General features: G+C 40.7%; 3 protein-coding genes across 3 annotated transcripts; 1 reads left to right on the top strand and 2 right to left on the bottom strand.

The window, feature by feature from the left end:
• Positions 1-316: 316 nt before the first annotated feature.
• sec61b (SEC61 translocon subunit beta) lies at positions 317-3,718 on the bottom strand. The gene is made up of 4 exons (XM_039805670.1): positions 3,561-3,718; positions 2,970-3,067; positions 1,769-1,873; positions 317-901 (listed from the first exon to the last, which is right to left on the bottom strand). Exons 1-4 carry the CDS (start codon positions 3,561-3,563, stop codon positions 814-816), a joined length of 294 nt encoding a protein of 97 aa, XP_039661604.1. The 5' UTR covers positions 3,564-3,718; the 3' UTR covers positions 317-813.
• Positions 3,719-3,975: 257 nt separating this feature from the next.
• On the top strand, positions 3,976-9,903 carry alg2 (ALG2 alpha-1,3/1,6-mannosyltransferase). Its single transcript, XM_039805668.1, has 5 exons — positions 3,976-4,155; positions 4,992-5,163; positions 5,452-5,589; positions 7,075-7,242; positions 8,361-9,903. The coding sequence occupies exons 2-5, from the start codon at positions 4,993-4,995 to the stop codon at positions 9,099-9,101; spliced, it is 1,218 nt and encodes a 405-aa protein (XP_039661602.1). The 5' UTR covers positions 3,976-4,155; position 4,992; the 3' UTR covers positions 9,102-9,903.
• A 185-nt stretch (positions 9,904-10,088) lies between these two features.
• Positions 10,089-11,460, bottom strand: LOC120562142 (phospholipase A and acyltransferase 4-like). Its single transcript, XM_039805669.1, has 4 exons — positions 11,364-11,460; positions 10,789-10,912; positions 10,359-10,660; positions 10,089-10,256 (listed from the first exon to the last, which is right to left on the bottom strand). The coding sequence occupies exons 1-4, from the start codon at positions 11,415-11,417 to the stop codon at positions 10,167-10,169; spliced, it is 570 nt and encodes a 189-aa protein (XP_039661603.1). The 5' UTR covers positions 11,418-11,460; the 3' UTR covers positions 10,089-10,166.
• Between the last annotated feature and the right edge of the window lie 13,541 nt (positions 11,461-25,001).

Genomic DNA, 25,001 nt, shown 5'->3' with positions numbered 1-25,001 from the left:
AGCATTAAGCTTTAGGTGAGAAATCACACTGAAATGTAACACTCATCAGTTCTGTGGTTTTCATATTCCTTTTCTGTCTGAAAGCATTTTTTGTTGAAACAAAGGTTTATGAATAGTTGTTGGCAAAATGTACAGCTTTCAGTAGTATGGTAGTGGTTACAGAAGGTACAAAGAGAGTATACTATCCCACTTGTCACTGAAAATATGGTTGAGAAACATTTTCTCATTAAACAGGCACATTCAGCTTGAAATGTTTCAAACACAAAACAGGGTTATAATTTCAGAACACAACAAAAGGTACATTTTAACACACACATTGATTTTTACTTTTTTATTGTACAATATTACAATTACATTTGTACAAATGCTTTTAACAAAAAATGCACTTCAGGCTACAAGAGGAAATGTTTGCTGGGGCCTGAAAACATCAATGTCCTTAGGTACTGCACTGAACCTTTTTGCAGCAGTGGCGGGAACATACTGCCGCTTGGAGGGAGGGCCACATACACACACACATACAAACTAAGACATTTCAACTGAGATGGGTGAGCGTGACTCCCTCCTGTTCACCCCTTCAGATCTTAAAAATACAGGAAGGGCAAAAGGGTGGATACCAACATCAATGCAGATGATGATCATGTACTGAAATGGTTAAATAAAAAAACAAGTTTGTGTGTCTTGTATGTCTGTGGGTGTTGTAGTGAAAGTGCAGAAGGGAACCAGGGGAGTGAGATTGTTGTTCATTTGTTGTTTGGTCCAGGTCCGATGTGTTAAAAAGATGGAGGTGGAGGGTCAGAGGTCATCGGGTGGAGTTTAAGAGCGGGTGTACTTCCCCCAGATGTGCAGCATGAAGACAGATGCAATGAAGAGCAAACTCATCACCAGCACTGGCACGGGGCCGCTGTCACAACAAAGAGAAACTGATCAACACTCGCACCCAAAATCCCATCATTTGCTCCAACCCCAACTGGAGCGAGAGTCTTAGTGGAGTGGCTGATTTTATTGATGAGCTTAGGAAACAAGGAGGCGCTCTCATCTCTGAATGAGGGACCGAGTGGAGGGTGGGGGCGGAGGGGCGCATCGTTAAGTAGCAGCATTGCCATGCCAACCATGTCCTCAGCGGCCCCCTCCTCTCTCTGTCAGAAGGCTGTAATTGAGTTGACCTTTCAGAGTGCATCCTTTAATGAAGCTTTGAGGCCTGCGTCTAACGCAGGAACAAACATGCACTCGATATACAGCACTGTATGGCGAGTCTGCCCTCCTTCAACTGCTGCAGAGACACACTCAATACCCACCACAGCACCATCGATCAACCATGGCCAGGAGACAGGACGCCTTGTCTAATATTAGGGGCGAGGTTGTAGCAGAATAGAAGTTTGAGGTTGAGTTTTGTGTGTGTGTGTGTGTGTGTGTGTGTGTGTGTGTGTGTGTGTGTGTGTGTGTGTGTGTGTGTGTGTGTGTGTGTATATATATGTGTATATTATATGTGTATGTATATATATATATATATATATATATATATATATATATATATATATATATATATATATATATAATCCACCGCTCAGTGATGATTTCTTTTAACACAGAGGCACGTCTGCCCAATTTCCTGCCATTAAACATTCCTCCCATTCTACCTGATGAACATATATAACACTAAGTGACGGAAATCCTGAGACTTGTATGCGTTTGTGAGAGGAAGTTAAAAATGTCAGGGGCTAAATGTGTTTTTAAGTGTGTATGTTCTGCTTTTATAAACTGCACTTACACTTTGAGGCCTGGCGAGTCTTCTGTGTAGAAGCGCCACATGCCGCCAGTGCCTGCCGATCCGGTGGTCCTGCCACCGCTGCGTGTACCACTGCTGGTAGCTTTCCTGTGGAACGCACACGCACTTCCTTATGACATTTGATTTTTGTATAGTGCATTTTTCATGTAACAAAGTACTCTATAGGAAAACAAAAAGACGATTAGAACAAACAAGACACAATTTTGTGAAAATCTGATAACTTTTACTCATCCAGCAGTTTCTTAAAACCAAACATTTTGATCAAAAGAAAAACAATCTTTGCCATTATACACCAAATTCTGAAGGTAACTAAATACAGTAGCAGCTGATGAAAGAGTGGAGTGATTCATGGCTGCTTTACTCGTGATGAGATTAAACGGAGGTTAATGAGGTAATGAAGAGTGTGATAGTAATGGGTAATAATGAGAGAGGTAACAGCGTGCCTCTGATTACACACTGATTAAGCCCACAGCACAACATCCATCAGCTGCTCTAATCTACACAGGGCACCCAAAACAAATAAAGGGAAGGGCTATCTGAAAACCATCAATCACTCGTAACAGTATGATGACGAGCAAGCGGGGTCAATGCTTGGGGTATATGTCAAATAATTATTGAGAAGGTGTGCGGGCTGCAATGACCACATAACTTATGTATAATGTAAAGTGGTCTTCAATGGCTACTTTTTCACAGTGGTGGGTATAGGCAACATACAGATGCGTGACAAAAACAAATGAATAAGGTGACTTGGTATACAAGACCAAGAGTCGCCACAAGAGCATTGATGCTTCTTCAAATGGGTTGACATTTGGTGACTTATTATTCTTAACTCTATAAAATTCTTGTATTTAAAATTGTATTTAACTTTTAACTCACCCTTTTAACTTTATTGTTTCACTGCACTGTATCACCAAATCAATTTCCTATGTACGTTGGGAGAATTCTGATTCTGACAAAGCAATTCTGATTCTGGGACGACCAAATAATAAACATAATTTTCATTCTCAAACAATTCTGTGAGCCTTGAGTCCTACATGGAAGACCTTCATTCATTATGTTACTGCACCCATTTATTCAGGTCTGTCACACATCTGTATGCACTTATGGAGACTTTACCAATCAGTCTAGTGGATAAAGAGTAGAGGTAAAAGTTTGGTGTGTATTTGTGGGTACATGTACATACCTCTGTCTGACGGTGGAGCCTGCTGCACGGGGAGCCACCGTCTTACTGGGGGAACGGCTAGATGCCCCAACATTGGTTGCACTTGCTGCTGGTCCAGGCTGAGGGTTAGACACCATAATGAATACACATGAACAGGATTCAACTCGATTATATCCTCTTTCTGACATTCTGTGTGACACACACACACACACACACACACACACACACACACACACACACACACACACACACACAACACACACACACACTAACGTTTTGATTCTCAACTGTACAGTGTGTTTATGTCAGAGACTGATGGCAAAGGCCTTGCCAACTGCACACACTGTTCATTGCTTTCAAGTTCTAGTGATAACATGCATAGTCTCAACTAAATGTGTTCACGAATATACACAATTAATAATCTAGTGCTGGGCCAGCTTTAAATGTGTGTTTGGGACTCTTTGAGTTGTTGAAAAAGATCCACGTCCACAAATGATGAGCTAACGTTAGCAAGCTAGCTAACCGAAAGCAAAACGTTATGTCTGACGTTAAATGGGTGCAATAGAGCTAGTTAGCTTCAACAGTAGTAACAGAAATAGCTGAGAATCTTACCATTTTGTTTTATTTTTCTGATGCAAGGTGAAACCCTGAGCCCCTCTTCAAGTTGATGTCCACTTCCAATGAACAGCAGACAGTCGGTGTGTGATTTGGTCAAAAATTGAGAAGAGATCCCACAAAGCTGACGCTTGTCTAAAAAGGACACGACTGCAAAACACAAGACCAGTGCAGGATGCTTAGTAAAAGCCTGACCGGCTGATCGCATTCACCACAAAATAATGATTCAAACATTATTTTAGGAGCTTGCTTTTGTACCACTGTAATGAAAGGTATTTTTAAAAAATCATCTGTATTTTTAGTTCATTGAATTTATATGTTTACTTGTACTTTAATTCTAAGGCAAATATTCGGTCCGCTTTGATTCTGAAGGAGACGTGTCTCACAGGAAGCACATCGAGGGAACCTGGAGGAAACAGGCGCCATTGTGGTTTAAACATGAAAGCGCGATTAGCCTGCTCACAATAGATGATTTTGAGCCAACATGGCGTCTAGACAGTAGAGTTTCATTACAGTTCATGCTGCTACGGTGGACTAGACGAGCATAATAACAGATTTCCAAACTCAGACAAGGTAGACAGGAGATCCAAAGGTAAACATAATTACATTATAATTATATTTTACGGATATATATCTAACGTTAACGTTAACTAGCTAGTTGTGTTCGGTAACAAAGACAACTGCTTAGCTACCCAATTTGCTTTCTCAAACGGGTGATAATTTCATAAGATAACGTAACGTTACATAGTATCCATAATCGTATTACTGTAATCGTTAACGTTAACTTAACGTAGTTTAAGACAATACGGATACGTTTTTTTATAAGCAAATGTAAGTGTCATTTATGTTCTTGCTATCAGTTTGACTTATCCGCAAATTCAGTGCCAGCTAAATGTTTTCCTCAGAGTACTCGGGAGCATTATGACAGCCACAATGGTTTGCAGTAGATGTACAGTATGTTAGGTACATTTTCATGCCAAGTCCTTCAAGGGGTAAAAGTTATCAATTCAATAATGTTACAAAAGAGGACAACTATTCCACGTTTGTCAACAATGCAGATCTGAAAAATGTTTCTTATTGGCATGAGAGAGTGGGTTTATAAATCTCTGGTTACTTGTGTTGGAGAGAGTTGTTTTCTGTCGCCAATATGAAGATTTAAATTTGTTTGAATGCCATTGAACATGAATTTGCTTTTTTTAAGCACCTCAGTTTAAGGCAGTCACTCCTTATCTTTAAGCTGTAGTGACTATACCCTTTGTACTTCTGATTTTGAGATGATTTGCACTATGTACTGGCTATCATGTGCTCATCAGTTTATCCTGCCATTCTTCATGATTCAGTGATGTACAATGTGTCTGCAAACTAACATTTTCTTATAGGGAAATATATTCCAGATTTAAATTGAACTTTATTAATTCTTGTGTGCAGGATGGCGCGGGTCGTGTTCCTCCATCCAGACCTTGGTATTGGTGGAGCAGAGCGACTGGTGGTCGATGCTGCTGTTGCTCTGAAGTCTCAGGGATGTGGCGTTCAGATATGGACGGCCCATTACGACCCAACACACTGCTTCTCTGAGACCCTGGACCCAGAACTGCCTGTGGTACGTTAAAACACACCTTACTACTTAATACTGTCCCTCAAAGATACACAACAAAGACAAAGAATAGTATAAATTCAGAAGACACACACACACACACACACACACACACAGCGGTCGGGACTGGAGGGGATGGGACTGGGACTGAGTACCAAAAAGATGGTAGAATGAATAGCTGTGGATGCGGGGAGGGGCCCATAGAAAATGCCTTTCTACAGGGCCCAGAATTTGTGCTACTCCCCTGCGCGCACACACACACACACATCATTGTTTCTATTACTCTTCTAATAGGTATGTGTGGGTGACTGGCTACCCACCAGTGTGTTTGGTTACCTGCATGCCCTGTGTGCCTACCTGAGGATGATCTACGTGGCACTCTATCTGGTCTTCCTCAGCGGAGTTGAGTACGATGTCATCTTCTGTGATCAAGTGAGTCGTCACACAGGAACTATCTGTCTGTTTGTTTGTCATTCATTTGAATTCCTTGGAGCCTTCTGTTTCTCGTAACTGTCTTTGTTTCTCAGAGAATAGCTTCCATTGTTAGCAGTGGTCCATTTCCCTTTTTGTGCCACACCCTTTTACTATACCATGCCATGAAGTGGACATGCCCTTGCTTGTTTTCTATTGTTTTGCTTTTCATACAAATACGCACAGGTATCACCTTTCTCTTGCACATAATTACAGTACAGAGAAAAGTCATTATTCAGATCAACTAACGGTGTGACAGTACAAGAAGCCTCATTTTTTAAATAATTAAACTGCTATCAACCAAAACATGTCATAAAGGTCACATAGCGCTTTTACAGTACTTAAGATTAAGACATACTTTGTTGATCCCGCAAGGGGAAATTAAATGTTTCACTCTGTTAGTTATTACACACAGGCTGAAACACACACACATGCCTAGGATCTATACATGCACTAATGGAGAGATATCAGAATGAGGGGGCTGTCCATGACTCTGTACTTTTTTGGGAACCGACCAAATTACGTCGGTACTACCGAGGATCGATTCACGTTAAATCAAACGGTGCCAAATCTGGTACCTGAGAGCACGTAAGCACAAGCTTATCTGTCCTCTCTGCATGTTGACAGAGAGCAGGGCTCAGCTCCAACACTTGCGCAGAGGTGCGGACCGAGCGAGAAATTACGTTGCCTCAGCAGTAGGGCTGTGCTCGATTGAAGAAATTCTTAGTTGACTAACACTCGACTAATCGATTAGTTGATTTAATTGACAGATCTGTAAATCTGAGTTTCTCCGCAAAGAGTCATGCAAAAGCGCCACTTTAATTCTTGTGTTTACCAGAGATGTGCTCATACGGTTCTTGGAAATAAGTCATTCAGCATGAAAAAAGCATAAACATGACTAATCGACTATATAAATCTTAGTTGACTAAGACCAAAACGACCAATTAGTCGACTAATCGACTAAGAGGGAGCACCCCTACTCAGCAGTTTGTTTAAGTCACAGTGAGTCACGACAATGCTGAAAAAGCGGATGCAAGAGTGGTTACAGTTTTGAAAACTCCACACAGACAGCGCTCGCTGTAATATAATATTAATGGCGAGCCGAAAGAGGTCACGGTACAGTTCGCTTCCTCTGACAGGCAGGCACAATAGTGTTCTCTATGCCCTGGTGACAGACTGACAGGCTGGAGGTTGTAAGCTAGGTAAAGTAATTTATTTCTATAGCACATTTCAGCAACAAGGCAATTCAAAGTGCTTTACATAAAACATTAAAGAGCAGTTTAAATGAGATAGAAAATAAAAAACAAGCTAAAATAGTATAGGATACAAATACAAGATATTTTTATTTTCTGCTACCATATTTGTTTCTGATTAGCCAGAAAGAAGTATTATTTTTTTAGGGAAGACATGTACATTTTTGTTCATACCCCTTTCATTCCACCCAAGGTGTCAGTGTGTATCCCGGTGTTGCGACTGTCCCGTCGCAAGAAGAAGGTTTTGTTTTACTGTCACTTCCCAGACCAGCTGCTGACCCAGAGGAAGTCAGCCTTGAAGAAGCTTTACCGCACTCCTATTGACTGGCTGGAGGAACGCACCACTGGCATGGCTGATATGGTACGTAACGGCTGAGGGTTGAAGGCTGTATCATTTTACAGGTTGTGATGGTCTGATTGCAGGGCAGGATTGTGTGTCTCTGTTACAGTTTTATTTTATCCAGATGGAAGGGCTCATTTATACAGTATGGTGCTAAAAATGCTTTGCCAGCAATAAATAAAACACATTACAGTACAAAAACATCAGACATGTATTGTAATAAAGTTTAATTATAGATTAATAAAATAGTTGTATGTGATTTTTAAAATATGCTTTTAATGTGGTCTGAGTGTTTTAAGGGCCCTTGTAGTAAATTCTGTGTGGATTTATGCACAGATTTGAGAATGGCCAGAGGGTCTTATGTTGGGATTTCAGAGTCTAAAGGAGAGCCAGGGGCTAAAACTATGCAGGTCTTATAAGAGACATTCCTAATCCATTAATTTCTAAACTTATAGGACAATATGTTTTAGTTTTTTCTAAATTTTTATTTAAAATCCTTGTTTTTGCATTTTTGCTGACTACAGACAAGAACGTGATTTTCTGGGCCGTAACAAGAGTTACAAAATTACATTTTATGAATGAATGAAGTTGATTCTAATTCACAAAGTGAGTTTATAGCACTGGATATTACATCTTAGATATATAATATACTTATAGATCATGTACATAATGAACTATATTAATACAGGAATTGTCAGTGCTATCACAGGTAAAGGCTGCCTTCAAGAAAAAAAACTAGTGAACATTTTTTTTTTATAGCTCAGCCATTGACGTTTGGAAAACAGAGTTGGTTTGCTCAAAAATTCTTTAATATCACCCAGATGTTTTACAGGTTAAGAGAGAATTAGTATGGCACCTGATAACTGCTAAAACTATAATAGAATACATCAATATACAAGGTATATTCCTTTTAACAGCTTGAATGAACCAAACTGATTATTCAAAATGTGATACAGCCTGATATCCTCAGGCAAGCTGTTGTAAAAGCTAAGGGCCCTGATAGAAACGAAAATGACATTTCGATTTTAGTCTAGACTTTAAAATAATGGCTGCAGGCTGTCATCCAACTCATAGGGAATTAAAATGCTTGTGATATATGTGAGATCCTTATGAACTAATCTCTCTGTACTTCCTCTTAGATTCTAGTAAACAGCCAGTTCACCGCAGGCATCTTCAGCGAGACCTTTCGTGGTCTAAGAGGAGTCCAGACAGATGTCCTCTATCCCTCCCTCAACACGTGTACCTTTGACCAGCAGTCCAGTCAAGCACAAGGCCTGGGAGGGCTGCTCCCTGAGGGAACCTCCTTCCTGTTTCTCTCTCTAAACCGATACGAGAGAAAGAAGAACCTGGGGCTGGCTCTGGAGGCTCTTGCATTCCTGAGGTGCGGCCTTCCTCTAGGCAAGCGAGCAGGTATTCACCTGGTGGTGGCGGGGGGCTACGATGACCGAGTTACAGAGAATGTTCAACATTATACTGAACTGAAAGAGCTAGCAGCGCAGCTCCACTTGGAGGACTGTGTCACTTTCCTTCGCTCCCCCACTGATTCACTAAAGGTGGCGCTGCTGCGGGGCAGCACAGCCGTGCTGTACACCCCGAGCAGAGAGCATTTTGGGATTGTTCCCATAGAGGCCATGTACTGCTGCTGCCCTGTTATCGCGGTGAACTCTGGGGGCCCCCTGGAGAGCGTGGCAGACGGGGAGACGGGCTTCTTGTGCGAGCCCACGGCAGAAGCCTTCTCTAAGGCCATGGAGAGGCTCGTTAGGGAGCCACAGCTCTGCAGGGACATGGGCCAAGCTGGGAGGAAGAGGGTGCAAGATAAATTTTCTCTTCAGGCCTTCTCCGACCAACTGTACGGGTACATTGTCAAGCTGAGCAAGTGATGTGAAGGCTGGAGGAGAGGCAGGAGACAGGTGGAAAAATGATCCTCTACTGAACTGTGAATTGTCTGTGGACGATTGGGGCCTGCAGTGAGGTGATGTGGATGTCTTCTAACAGGGAATGTATGTGTAAATGTGCAGGGAGGTGGGGGGGGGGGGTTATGAGGACTCAGAGGACAATCAGCATTCCCCTGGAGGGGTTGCTGAGAGGGAAAAAAAAGGACGGAATCTCTGAACCAATTAAGAAAAGAGTAACGAGTTTACCTACCCTATCTCTGGAAAGGAAACCACACCTGCAAATGTGTACGTGGGTGTGTGTAATTGTACATGTGTAGCAGCACTGCAACCAAGAGCCTAGCAAATTAAGTGAAATGTTTTGCACTGTGTATGTTTTTTTTTTTTCTTGCTTTGCTGCAGTAGTCTTTGTCTTTGTGTTTGGGGGATGAAGAAGAAGAATGTATTTACCACCATGTGCCATCAGGCAGTGCACAGTCCCAGATCGATAAACAGGATGCTTTCCGCTACTTCCTGTCTGCCCAGAGCTTTGTTCCTGTCCTCGCATTCAGAAGACGCTGGCCTGTTCATGACTCTTGCTGCCACATGGAGGTTATTAGCAGATGATAGAGAGTGTTTGGCTTTATTAGAGGTCTGGTTGATGGGCAGTGTGGCTTTGTCTGGGTCATTATCAACGAGGGGAATAGCAGAAGGTCGTTGTGTCTGCACGCTGGCCTTCTCAGCCCTCCTACTGTATAGAAATGCTCTTATTGACATTCCTGAAGTCTTAATAAACAAGAAGACACATACATTCCTGACTTTTATGGGCTTTTCTTTGTTGGTAAGTTTTTTGGCCTTTAATAGACTTTGCTAAGGATTTTGTGAGTGAGTGCAGAGGCACAGAAACATTGTTAATGTTGTGCCAAGCTTTTTTTCTTTTCAATTTTACAGATTTGATTGTGCCTTGAATTGCGAATGAAACATTCTCAGACAATGTAGCAGCAAAGGAGTTTTATTTTTGCTCATTAACAAAGTCAGTGTGACAGATATACATGAGAGGCGCAGCAGAAGATCTTAAATTTCTGTCTCCACCCGTTGCTGCATTATCATTTGCAGAGTTTGAGTTGTATCAACATGCGTGCCATTCTTTTCCTTAAAGGGAATCTGAAAAATAATAAATAATTGGAACATTAAATTATAGGCTGATTAGGTATAGATCTTATATTTACCACACAATCTCTTTGACTCAGGTGTCGTTGAACCAACCTGGTTGCACGCAGCGTTGCCGTATCGAACAAATGTGGCAAAATGCTCACTGTTGAAGTTCATCAGGTCATATTTGAACTCCTGGTGCAGAAAAGTCTCACAGCAATTAATCATCCTCTCCTGTGGAGATGGAACCAGGTTGTGCTTGTTGTTGTTGACCCTGATGCGAGTTCCTGGAGACACTTTGATCTCCGTAATGCGCTGTGTGCAGATTCTGGTCTTTCTCAGTACACGATCACCATTTGACTTTGGAACAATTTGTTGAAGGAGGCTGCGGCAGGCTCTCTGTGTCATGTTCTCATCTTACAATTATGGGAAAAATGGTAAGAAAGTGCATAAAATAAATTTTAGTAAAATAAACCTGGTACATTCTGAGTAACAGTATGTATGCAGCATTGTTTTCAAATAAAGTCACATTTCAGTTTCTTACCTCCCACTCCAAAATGGATAACATGGCCTTCTCCAACATAAACACCCCAAAGAGACAATCCTGACCATGGATGTGCAAACTCAATCAAGTCTCCAAACTCTGCTGTGGACACACTCTGATCAATCTAAAGAAAAACAAGAGCAAACTTAGAGCAGTGCACAGTATCCACACACCTTTTTTTTTCCTCACAGAATTCAAGTCAGAAGAAATTGATATTTATGATGTAAAACGATGGACATGAAATCAAATAAGTTTCTTTTTTTAAAGAGCAACCGTTAACAATAAAGGACAGTCCAAGTGAGACAATATTCATAAAACAAAGCCGAGCTGCAGCAGTACTGAAGACCTTGAAACAACTAGGCTCAATATGGACAAAAGAATATGCTCTAATGTGTGGAATTCCTCATTTTGAGAAGCACACATTAAATTAGAGGTATCAGAGTTTTCTTAGCTCTTGGCCCCAAAATACTTTTACTTCGGGAGCTGTGTTTATACCACCTCTTAAACAGGTCGACAAACCTAAACATGCACATACTTTGAGTTAAACATTTCTGGATATATTAAATAATGCTCACCTGTCTCCATGTCATTTGGGGAAAAATGCTGTTCCAGTTTCCCAAAAGGTCCATTGTTGCTGTGAGCTGAACTCAACTGACGGACTGAAAGTCAATTATTGGGACGCTGTACCAGCCTAATATGTTACCTATTAATCTAATATGTGCTCTATTTCTCTATCAGGTTCAGGATAGCACTGAGTCAATCATTCAAAAATAAATGATTCTGATATTTGCTTTAGTTTGTTTAAAATGTGTGGTACCTGCATTGAGTTTTCAATTCCCACTTCTCATATTGATTCAGACATTTCTTCAGAGTAATTTTCAAAAGCTGAAATGCAAAGAAACGATAAAAAAGCGATACTGCTTGTTTTTCAGAAATGATTCGTCCCTATAGATCCAATTAGTGCAGGTGGCCTTGGTTTAATTTAGAATTGATACTAAGGTCTAGCATTTGGAATATCGCAGTGATTGACCTCAATTTTTGTAAGTGATCCAGATATATTTGATGTGTGTAAATTGAATAAAAAATTATATGTGCATATACGTATGTTCTGTTGTTCTGTATAGGCTGGTAACTTCCAGTTCTGTATATTTATAACTGACATTTGTTGTAGGTATATGTTGTCTTCATATTTAAAGTTTGTTTTAACAACATTTGAAAATCCGTTACAAAACAGTTTCCAGTGTGAACAATATACAGATTATACATTTCTTAAACCTGTTTTTACAAGTATGGAAGGGAAACTCATAGAAATTAACCACATCAAATATTTAAAGGCAGCTTTAAAAATCTAAAATGCTACTAGGGCAAGTAAGTGTGTGTGTGTGTGTGTGTGTGTGTGTGTGTGTGTGTGTGTGTGTGTGTGTGTGTGTGTGTGTGTGTGTGTGTGTGTGTGTGTGTGTGTATAGTGTTTCCACATGCAGAGGTATTAAGAGTAGATGATGATGAGGGCGTTGCTGCAGTGATTTAGTGGCCCTGCTAGCAAGATGATAAAAAGGCCTTGTGGAGCCTGTAAGGGAGGGAAAGACCCACAAACAGGCTCATTTCAGTGTAAATGTGTCCCACTTTACTGCTTCACAGAAAGATGGTGTCTGAAGTCTCTTTTCTATCCCTTCCTGTTTTGCTTACTCTTTTAAGAAACTGTCTTTACCTCAAAGTTGTGAAAATGGAATCAATGTCCCTTCCCTCCCTTCCACCCCATCTCCCCTCTCTCAGTGCCCTGTGGTGGGGTGGTTATTGAGATGACTGTGTGTCTGAGTGGCAGCGATAACCGGTACCCAGGTGCCACTGGCACATGGTGGTTAATTAATTAATGAGACCGCGGGCTTGGTTTTCTAATTCCACCTAGCCAGCACCGGGGTGTAGGGGAGATAGCTGCCAAATGTTTAGGTGTGTTTTCAGGCGAGGAAAGGAGAGATGTATGTGTCAGTGTGTGCGTGTTATGGGTGTATATCTATTTTTTGTTGGCAGTTTGGGAGCTGGTTTCCTTGTTAGTGGAATATTAAATATGTATGGAATATTTTTACTCTGACTTTTAATCACGCCATATGATTGGGAGTTAATCATGGGCTAAATGCAGATGATGATGAGAGAACCACAGTTAGTGTTAATACATCAATCTGAACCTCCAGCACACTAACCAGGTCATGGACTCATTGCCTTGAAACAGAGAAATGAGATTTAAACATAATGCAAGTAGCGGATGCTGTGTAGAGCAACGTATGGTGCGTGTTACGCAGGTTTAAATATAATGAATTAGGTGATTGTAGGGTTAAGATCAGTAGAAGTCATTTAAACATAGTATGTAAGGACCTTGTAACATTTTAACAAATGTAATACAAACAAAATGACAAAAAAATTTCAGAAATTGAGTAGTCCACACAAGTCCATTATATCATATTTAGATATACTTTATATATATATATATATATATATACTATTACTATTACTATACTATATATACTATATATATATATACATATATATATATATATATATATATATATATATATATATATATATATATAGTATAGTAATATATATATATATATACTATTACTATACTATATGTACTATATATAGTATAGTAATAGTAATAGTATAGTAATAGTATACCCTTTGCTTTTTTTGATAGCGCTGCAAACCCTTGGTGTTCTCTCAATGAGCTTCATGAGGTAGTCACCTGAAATGGTTTTCACTTCACAGGTGTGCTTTGTCAGGTTTAATTAGTGGAATTTTTTCCCTTATTAATAAAAAAAAGCAAAGGGTGGCTACTTTGAAGAATCTAAAATATAAGACATGTTTTCAGTTATTTCACACTTTTTTGTTAAGTACATAATTCCATATGTGTTCATTCATAGTTTTGATGCATTCAGTGAGAATCTACAATGTAAATAGTCATAAAAAAATAAAAGGAAACACATTGAATGAGAAAGTGTGTCCAAACTTTTGGCCTGTACTGTATATATATTATTTTTTTAAGTAAAAAGTTTACAAAATAATATAAATGAAGATTAAAAACAAGTTATGCAACATCCATCAACAACCATCCTTTCTCAATATTTCTTACTCAATACAGTATTTCATTCAAGATGAAATTCTTAAGTTTCTATCCCCTTTGATTACCATCTATAGAGGAGACAATTTTAAAAGTTAAAGATTTCTAAACAGGAGCACACAAACAGAATTAGGGAAGAAAAATCCCTTGGCTAAATATAAACCTATGTAAAAAAAAAACAAGTGTGTCCATTGTGCAGCAGTATAGTGCAAATTGTTAACGTCTGACACATAATTTTGCAACAGTATGAGTTTGTACAGTACAGTTAGATGTATAATACTGTACACCAGATGTGCAATATCAACTAAAAAGGGAGGTGTGCAGTTCCAGTCTTTGGATATATTGCAGCAGCAAAAACAGGTATAGTGCGCGTCTGTACTCTTAACCAATCAAAATTAACCAAACACAAACATACAAAAATAACATGTCTCTTGGATGTATTGAAAGCAGTTTTAATCAGTGAACAATCTGGATCTACAGATTATATTCTGCAATTTCCTGTGACGCATGAAGAGGCATTAATATAAAATCGCTCTAAATATTTTCACAAGAGACAGGAGGAGTTTTACTTTTGGTAAATGCAGCGAGGAGAAAGAGCCTTTCTCGTCATGAATGATAGAATATGTTTCAACAATAGATAATCTGCATTTGTATTCACAGCTCGTCTTTAAGAGCTGTTTTACGTGGTACATTTTAGCAAATTATGTATTTCACTCTTTACTGCTTCCATAAACTATTCAAATATATTAGCTTACACCTCATAAATGTTAACAGTGCACAACTCTTATCACACTGGCAAAACAGTATTAGGAGCAGTATCACAGAGGTAAGGAATGATTTACTAAAGCTACATAAAACTCTTCGCTATGTGGGAGATCACAATAAAACTTCTATAATCTCTGATCTCTGATATTATAGATAGCCTCTATAAAAATAGCTTTATGGCCCAGAAAAGAGAAGCATTACGACTTGTTCTACCCTGCACGCTGTGGTTTAAACCATCTTATAGCTTAAAGATAAATGAGTCCATAGATTTCACACATCATCTTATTCACAGGAGGTTTATCCATAAAAATGTAAGGAGTCTTGTTTCAGATGTAAAGTTATGAGGAAATGCCCACTGTCATTGATGCAGTGCAGTCAGATAAGAAACAACATAAAATAACACAAAGCAAAAACAAACAACATTGGTTGCACCCTGTTCTGGTACACAAATATGTAACTTATTCATAAGATTATCATCAAAGTTTCCAGAAAGCAATAGTGTGCTTCAGATGTGTATTGTTAATGTTTAATTTAAACTGAGATGACACATGCATTTTCTGGTCTGTGAATATTAATAAATACTGTCTGTATAATAACTTGGCCAACAACAGCCGAGGGCAGTTACTTCAATTGAGTCTTGTCGAAGTTGCCAGGTAACCAGATGAGACGCTGCAAGATGCTGGATGGCTGAATAAACTGATGTCATTTTTGACATTCATGTTTATAGTTATAGATTAAACTAACAGTCGGACCAGGTTAGCTGTTTCCACCTGCGTCCAGTCTTTATGCTAAACTAGGCTAACCTAGCCTGCTTCCAGACCTCTGAATCGCTGCCCACATCTCAAATGTGTTTACTTATTTAAATAGGTCTGGTGTTGTTTCCAATGACAATTGCCAGTTGGAGAAACATACGACCAATCAGAACTTTAAGGCGGAATTCAAAATGGGGAAGCCATTTTCCTAGCTAGCTAACTACCTATGCAACTTTCATGACATATCTTTCAGACCATAATTACGAACCACCAAGTCGGAAAATGTCAGCCTTCTATTAAATCTGAGTTGGAGATATCGGAAATATTTGACAGCGGCAATATCTCCCACTTAGTAACAATGAATAAGTGAAGAGAAACAAAATGGCAATTCAGTCTTTGATGCACAGACATGAAAGTGTTAAAGGTGCCCTGTCACACGTATTTCATTTCTTTGTGATGATGTCTGAAGTTCTACCATGGACTCTGTAACTTTTTTTGTGGAAAAATGCCTTGGTTACATTGTTTCAAGCCATTCTAGCGTGGTATAAAAAGCCTGCAGAAAGATTTGTGCCAGTTCTCATTAATATTCAATGAGCTAAGCTGCTTGACTCCGATTGGCTAACAGCTAGCCAATGAGAGCCTGGCTATCAGCATCCTTTACCCAGCGCAACTGGGCGAACTCATGAATAGTAATGAGCTCAGGCAACACCACGTCAGACTTACCAGCTTTTGTAATTGGCCTGATTTCTCCGCTTATTTCTTTTCAGTGGCTAGAGCTGACAGAGGAGGTAACAGTTCATTTTCACATTCACGACATAACACAAACACATATGGACCTCACATATTTCAAAAGTAAAAACGGTTTTGTGTGACATCTAACTCTCACAAAGAAAGTGAAACAGTATTCCTCAAAATGTTGACCTATTCCTTTAAGACAGGTCAACCTGCTGAATAGACTTCAACTTAGAAATTAATTTAGAAATTATATTGTGAACTTTCTGCTTTCATTCATCTGCTATCTTACATTTATATCCCACACACACACACACACACACACACACACACACACACACACACACACACACACACACACACACACACACACACACACACACACACACACACACACACACACACACACACACCTACCTATCCTGGCATCCTGGTTGCTCTTCCTGGAGCAGCAGGGTAATACAGGAGGAGGAGGGGGGAGAAAAAGGAAGAGGCAACAGGAGAACAGACCTCCCATTGAACTTGGCTCACTTCCAGCACTCATTCAGCCAGTAATCAGCTGTGAGTCAGTCAGTCATACTGGCTTTAAACAAACACATTAACATTTGAGCGCACATTACATGAACACTCACTTGCACGCACAAATACATGCTGTCATCATATTAAACACACACACACACACACACACACACACACACACACACACACACACACACACACACACACACACACACACACACACACACACACATCAGGCACTGTGTAGAAATCTGGTTCTTTCTGCTGTGCTCTTAACTGGTGCATTTTTCCTGTTATTTTTACGCATTTTTGACCTCAGAAGAAGAGTTTTTTTACAGACTTTGGCCTGAGGGGTGCATTTGATAGTTTTGATGGGGACTGGCTTAAGTCACAGGAAGGGGTCTATAATGATGATGGTGGACGGGTTGGGATAGATGACTTATATGTGGGGTGTTTGTGCAGGCAGACGTACAGAGAGAGGCTGGCTTGGTACAACCTGATCAAGGGGGTACCATCGCCCGGAACAAAGACTCGCCTGCGGGTACGACTCAACAGCGCTGCACATGGAGAAGCTGAGCAGACCCCCACAAAGCTGGGGATGATAACCTCCGGTGATAACACTCACAGGGGTGAATGTCAATCATGCTGTCTCTGTGTGTGTGTGTGTGTGTGTGTGTGTGTCTGCGTATGTGAGACAATGCCCCTCAATTGTTGATGCAAGTATGCTTTATGTACAACTATGCATATTTAATGTTTGTGTGTTTGTGTGTGTGTGTGTGTGTGTGTGTGTGTGTGTGTGTGTGTGTGTGTGTGCACCCAGTGCCCAGTGATGGCCTGTTAGATTGAGCTGTCAGTCGGCAGGCAGCAGATGAAGATTAATGGAGCATCCAAACAATAAGAGGCTGGCAATGATCATAAATATGCTAATGGACATTATCAATACACACTCACTGACGTGTGTGTGTGTGTGTGTGTGTGTGTGTGTGTGTATACAGTATTCATGCAGCAAAGATTTGGGATAGGAGGTGATTCGGGTTACTGAGTTGAATTCGTTCTCCCTCCTCCCCTCGGGATTCACACCAAAAAGCCGTACACACAGGGAATGGACGGGAGAGATGGGCGTCCCATGTATTATATTTGGGTTGTGGGCTACAAGAGGGAGGAGGGCTCATTGAGTAGATGACATGATTGGTGTCACATTAAAATGTGTTTATTTAGTGTTTGTGTGCGTGTGTGTAGGTGTGTGAGAAGGGCAGTGGATAACGATGATGTCTGTGCCAAGCCTCTGATTAAGACTACAGGTTCAGCTAATGGCACAATGAGAGGCTGATTAAGAGAGGAAGAGATGCTGAAAAAAGAGAGTAGCGGTAGATAAAAGGGATAGATGGACAGATCCTTTCACTAAACTGATGATGGGGCTCTTTGTTGTCTTGTCCTATTCTACGGTTCTCTGGGGTCCTTCCTGTGTCTGCAGCATAAACTAATTTTTTAAATGAAAAGCCTCTTTCTTTATCTCTCTCTGCCTCCCTCTCTTTTCTCTTTTTCTCTCTCACTGCCCATCTGGGTCACACAGCACAAAAGAGCAGTACAGGGGCCCCGAACTGTTACCTGGTCATCTACTTCATCACTAGAAAAACACACTTCTTAACCTCCTTCTATCTACTTTTCACCCACGGTCGTCTCTTCTCATGCAACCTCCCACCCATTTTTCTACTCACTACTGGGGTCTGCAAAGTCCACTGGGAAATGTCGGGGGCTCACAGGGCTCTCCGACCTTCCTTGTCCTTTAAGCACACATACACTCCTCCAGTCACAGACACATACACTATCCATCCAATCCTAATGGAGAGTGTAATTTATGTGTGGCAGGGTGGCGATGGATGGAGCATGTAAAGTAGACATAGGGAAGTGGTTATGATTGGGGCTAATGAGCTCACAGGGGACGCTTGAATAGAGGAGGCTAGCCAATGGCAGGCCTGGCTCAGATACACCTCTCTGGAGGGTCCCTGCTGAGCTGAGACCCCTCGTGGCCCCATGGGAATTTGTTTGTGTACGAGTGTGCATGTGTTTGGGTCGTTCCTGTTTGAAAACCCAACAGTCCCTGTGGTCATTATACACTCATTCAGCTGAGCTGGTTATTATTGCGCTCCGTGGACAGGGGTAGTTAAGCATTTAGACGTCAAATCACATCGGTCATTAAGTCAAGGTCACTGCTAACTAGTAAAACACAGAGGGGCTCGCTTGTTTTTGGAGTGCCACTGAGCATTTTACACTGCTCTTGGACGTCAGGCAGAGCAAACTCATAGAAACTCAGTGATGATTGCTAACACTGCATCAGTGGGAAGTGTGGGTGTGTGCGAGCAGGTGTGTGTGACAATGTGTCATTCTGTGTGTGTCTCATTACCATGCATCGTGTGTCAGTGTTGTCCAGGAGGCTGAGCCTCCGCGCGGTGCTCCAGGGGAGAGTTATAGATTACTGGCTGGAGCAGACAGGGGCCAGGGGAGCCGCTGGAGCCCAGACCCGAGAACTACAGGCTGGGCACGGCTTTCAGCTCATCAGCCTGTCTCTCGAGGCTGCGGAGCTTAACCTAGAGCAGGCTCTGATTAACCAGACTAATGACGATGCATCCCCCAGCTCCCAATGCCCAACACCATAATCACTGCTTAAGGCCCTGGCCAGTCGGCATGTCTATATGGAGAGAGAGAGCAGTGTCACAGCTTAATGGATAAGTCTACTGACAACAAGTATTTTAAATCAGCTTTCAATACAAGCTTTTAGAGTCACTCAGATGGCAGGAGACCAATGTATGAGAGGCTGGAATATGATCAAATACATTCAGAGCTTAAATACATTTTTCTGTGTTTGTCAGCTCTACGTGTCAATGTGGCTGAGTGCGTGCATGTGAATGTGTGTCACCACAGTTGGAGGTGTTTAATGAGTGCTGATCGATGTCTCATCTGTGCCTCCTTATCTCTAAAGCAAACATTTCATCAGCACAATGGAAGCTTTCAGCCTTTGGTACACACAGAGACCCCAACAGACAAACTGCACAAACCAAACAACATATGCAAATTAGACAAAGACAGACATGCTTTTATTCATATCCCTATACTATGACTACCCAATAAGTGTAATAAGCATACACCTGTAAGGATGCACGTCTTGTTTATTAGTGTCTTTGTGGGTGTGAAGGTGGGAAGGATGGGGTGGCGTGCAGGTGAATTTGCTCTGCAGACAGAAGAGCATGCCAGTAGTGTTTACTGTCCTCTGTGAGTAAAGTGATTTCTGACAACTCCTAAATGAAGCCCTGGGGGTGGGGTGGCCTGCAGCTAGATCAAAGACCTGCTTTATGACTGTTTGTGTGTGTGAGAGAGTTAGAGACAGAGGTAATAGCTTGGCTTTATAAGAGGAGGTGAGTCGATAAGTGATCTACCCACTCTCCGATAGAGAATGAGGTGGGAGGTATCCAACATTGAGTTCAGATGCCAAAATAAGACTTAACCTACAGGTTTATTTCTGCAGCTCTACGAGGGAATACATGATACCACTGCAATTACACTTACAGTAAAAGCCTCCAAACAGAACAAAAGGAATGTGGAGAGGTGAAATATTTTACCTGCAGAAGATATACAGGCAAAGAGGAGGCAGACCTGGATTATAAAATATAGCTAAAGTTGTTCTATATTTCTATTAACTTCTATACTTATTGTCAATAAAGCCCATCAAAAGAGCAAAACCAGCAATATGAAATATGTCTCTCAATATTATTCAACTGCCCCAAACCCATTTGTTCCTAATAAATAAAGTAGAAAACTTTTAAAAAACAGGTCACAATTTTTTTTTTTTTTTTAAAAAGGCTCATTAATTTATTGAAACCAGCCTGGCATTGAGGTTAGAGTGCATACGCTGGTGAATTTATATGGATTTTTAATAGTTTGTGGACAACAGAGGAATAAGCTCAGGCTTTGGCAACACAAACAATTCTGTTAGTAGGATGGTCAATTCATTGTTGGTTTTGGTCCGTTCAAAGGATTTATTGACATTAAGAGAAATATAGAGTATCACCAGCTTTATTCGTTAAGGTGACAGAATGAAGAGAAGAAGTTGTGGCAGAGTAGATATGAGTATGCAGGACGTATGTTTGATGGGCCAGTCTTCACATCCACATTGCTACTGATCCTCCATATCATCCAGGGCTTACCTTGTGTCCAGACGTACAATTGTGGGTGGCTGGATGTGTGCCAGCCAAGCATATTTCTATTAGTGTGTTTGTATTTATGTTTATGTATGTGTTTAGCTCTGCCTTTACAAGTGCCTGTTGATGGCTATAAGCAGAAGACATCAAGGCATGCACTCATTGAGCTGTGTTTCTGAAAGGATCCAGCCTCCATTGTTCTCCTGTCACTAACTCATCTCTCAGGCCCAGGAGACCCACTGCTGACATTTACCAGACCTCCCTTCCCTCCCCACTCTGCCTGCCTCACCCTCTCCTCATTGCTTCTCTCCCACCATCCCCTTCCACTCTCCTGTCTCATTCTCTCTTTCTTTCCATCATGTCCCGTCTCTACATCTCTCTCTATAGCATGATGTGCAAGGACAGATGTGTGTGGATAGGTGTGTGTGTGTGTAAGACATAGTGAGTGTTTGTGTTAATGAGTGGCCCTTTAAGGCTATTAAGATAAGATTGCTATGCCCAGAGTCCCTCATTACCCAGCAAGCATTGCCCCCTACACAGAATGGTAATTGGGAAGGAGACATAGAGAGAGAGAGAGAGAGAGAGAGAGAGAGAGAGAGAGCGAGAGGGTCAGGTGGTAGAAGTGGAAATAATAGGAGGATAAACGAGGGATAATTAGGCGGATCGAGAACAAGAGGAGCGATTGATCAGGGTGATTTGTGTCTGCAGAGAGAGACGGTGTGAAGAGAGGAAGGGTTAAAGGTCACACACTCTTGTATGTACACATGTATGTGCGCACACATGATACAAAACCCCCCCTACATGTTTACATGCATGAGTGGATACCCTTTAAACCTGCAAACTACACAATGTAAACTTAAAAGCACACATGCACACATAAATGCTACAACATACGTGGAAACTCAGAGTGAAAAAGTGAACACATGCTTAGGTTTATGTTGTTATGGCTTTTATGGTATTTTTTCCTATCAATCTTTTTGCAGATATTCATCAGACTTCATGTGTTTTGAATGATAAAAAACATTTACATTGCTATGCTGTGTGTCTGAATGTGTGTGTGTGTGTGTGTGTGTGTGTGTGTGTGTGTGTGTGTGTGTGTGTGTGTGTGTGTGTGTATGTATGTGTGTGTATGTGTTTGTGTGCATGTTATTGTGGATGTCAGTCAGCCTTTAAATCCCTTTAATCATTGTCTATTTACACCTTTTCAGATTGTGTAACACCAGCATCACCTACGGGACACGGACATGAACAGCAACATTTCTCAGCCTTATTTGTGCCTCCCTCACCTGCTGTCCCTGCTAAAAAAATCTGGATCTCACAGACATTTTTGGCCAAATACTGAACAAAAGTGAACAACTAAAGTAACTTTTTATATTATATATTCAAAAAAATTTAGGTAATTTTCATTAGTTTAAGCAAAACCAGCAGTCCAAATGTGCTTCATTTGTTAGTGAAGGTGTGTGATGATACATATCATTGTCTAATGTTGGCATCATCTGTTAAACCAATTCAATATAACATATTATATATTTATTTCTAGAAATCTGGTTGTCACTGCCGTCATGATTTCTATTGGATACATTCTAATGTAAATTCCTTTGAGATGGTCTGTTAAAGTGATGGTTCGGAGTAATTTCACCCTAGGGTCCTTTGCACCATGACCTCGAGAAAAACACCCCCCCAGAAGCTTTTTTCACCTGGGTCGAACATTGGGAGAGTTAGCGTAGAGTAGCGTTATCAGCTGAATAGCTTAGCGCGGGGGCTAATGGACCCACGTTTGTATCTCGTAAATGACCCCACTAATAATGCCCGAAATGATACCAAACGTCTACACTAGTACATATAGGTTATGCACTCATAAAACGATGGATTGGAAAGTTTGTAAGTACACCAGAAGTTTATGAACACTTGCCTGCTCTCTTCTGCTAGCTGCTGCTGCTGCTACCTGCAGTTAGACGAGTGCTTAGGGCCGAAAAGAGATACAACACCGAAAAGAGATACAACAAAAATATTTATTAATTTAATGATTAAATAAGGTAATGTCTCCAAACTTACCTCAATTATTACTTGTCTCCTGCTAGTTATACTACAGCACTTACTTAAAAAAAAAAAGTTAAATTAATAAATATTTTTGTTCTTCTGGGGGGGTGTTTGGCTCAAGGTCATGGTGCAAAGGACCCTAGGGTGAAATTACTCTGAACCATCACTTTAAAGGTCCCATGACATGGTGCTCTTTGGATGCTTTTATATAGACCTTAGTGGTCCCCTAATACTGTATCTGAAGTCTCTTTCCCGAAATTCAACCTTGGTGCAGAATTACAGTCACTAGAGCCAGTCCCAAAATGAGTTTACCTTAGTATGTGCCATTTCTGTGTCTGTAGCTATTGAGGAGGAGAGGGGGGGGGCGGGGGGCAAGGTGGAGGGTGGGGGTGTGGCCTTGACCAACTGCCACGTTTGAAAGCCATGGTCTCTCTCTCATGGGTTGGCCAAATTCTCTGGGCGGGCAAAGCAGAGAAAGGGGAGGTAACCTTGCTCCTTATGACCTCACAAGAAGCAGATTCCAGATCAGCCCATCTGAGCTTTCATTTTCTCAAAGGCAGAGCAGGATACCCAGGGCTCGGTTTACACCTATCACCATTTCTAGCCACTGGGGGACCATAGGCAGGCTGGGGGAACGCATATTAATGTTAAAAAACCTCATAAAGTGGTATAAATGCCATGAGACCTTTTAGCATGGGACCTTTAAGCTTGCAAGCAGTGTTAAACTTTCACTGTTTTGTTCACAGTTCTCAGCAAACATCTCCTCACTGTCCACTAGCTGCTTGTCCCCTGAACACGTTGCCGTTTTTGGAGCCTGGGCTGTCTACAGAGACCACGTTTTTTTACAGTGTGTTCAGGGAACAGGCAGCTAGCAGATAGTGAGGATATGTTTGCTGTATGTGACAAAAAATGTTGTAGCCTAAAAAACGTGTCACATCACTTAGAGCACCTTTAAGTGTGTTCCTGGGTCAGAGGCATTTGCAGTTATGTAATGTTTATTTGTACACGGGCAACAGTAATGATGATCTATCATTGGCTACAGATTCTTTAGATTTTGTATTTCTCTCAACTATAGATTATATATAATATTAATATAATAGGTTGGCCTAATACGATCATAATTAACCAGGCTATCATCAGCTGTAAGACACAAGAGCACTGAAGTGACTGAAGTCCATATTTAGGTAAAACTTTGCTTGTCAGTTGTCTTTAACCCAAGTTGATGAGACATCTTGTTCTAACCCATGCCAGTCCTATATATTACACAGTGAACTGCATCAGTTGGAAAAGTTTTCTGTGAAAAGTGAAAAAGATAGATAGTGGAATAAGAAAAGACTCCCTAAGCAAACCTGAACATGAAACAAACCATGGCTTTATATCACCACCAAGTGGCAGGACTCTGTACAACCACTGAAAAAGAGAGGATGGAGAAACAGTTCAAGGATATGAGTGAGGACGGTTAGATGGTGCTTTTGATGTTTTGTTATTTTAAAACAATGCATATTCATCCATTCACACTATGTACACAAGCATGTCTGTCTACACATTGTGTATCAATTTAGAAATTCACCAGTACTATAGGTACACCTACTGGGTCAACGGCAGTGCTCCAGTTGGAATGAATCTTATTGGGACATTGTGAAGTAAATACACAAATTAAAGCTGCACAATATTAAATAAATAGTGCATTTGATGAGTGCATACAAGGCTGCACAATGCTCATACATTTTTAAATTGCATCTAGATTTGGACCTGTATAAAAATATATGCATAGACAGTTGTGGGATACATGTGCCAGATTTGTTTTCAGCAGGAAATACGAATAATTTAAACAAAGCAATTAGAAATTAACAACATGGTGGTATTGTTTTAGGCTGATTTTAGTATTTTTGGACAAAGCACATTTAAATTGAGCTACTTTTATATAAATAAACAGCATTTAAACCTTTGTGTTAGAAGATTGAACTTACAGAAAATAGAATTGCACAAATAACTGACTAAGAATATGAAAAATCCAAATAATTAAATAAGTAATTTTAGAGACTTTCTTTTTGGTGTGTCAGGAGTCTAAACTTAGGGGGACTACAAATAATA

This window comes from Perca fluviatilis, chromosome 7 (assembly GCF_010015445.1).
Source record: "Perca fluviatilis chromosome 7, GENO_Pfluv_1.0, whole genome shotgun sequence".
Taxonomy (NCBI): Eukaryota; Metazoa; Chordata; class Actinopteri; order Perciformes; family Percidae; genus Perca; species Perca fluviatilis.
The sequence above is the reverse complement of the archived record's forward strand: the minus strand, read 5'-3'. Positions and strand labels throughout refer to the sequence as shown.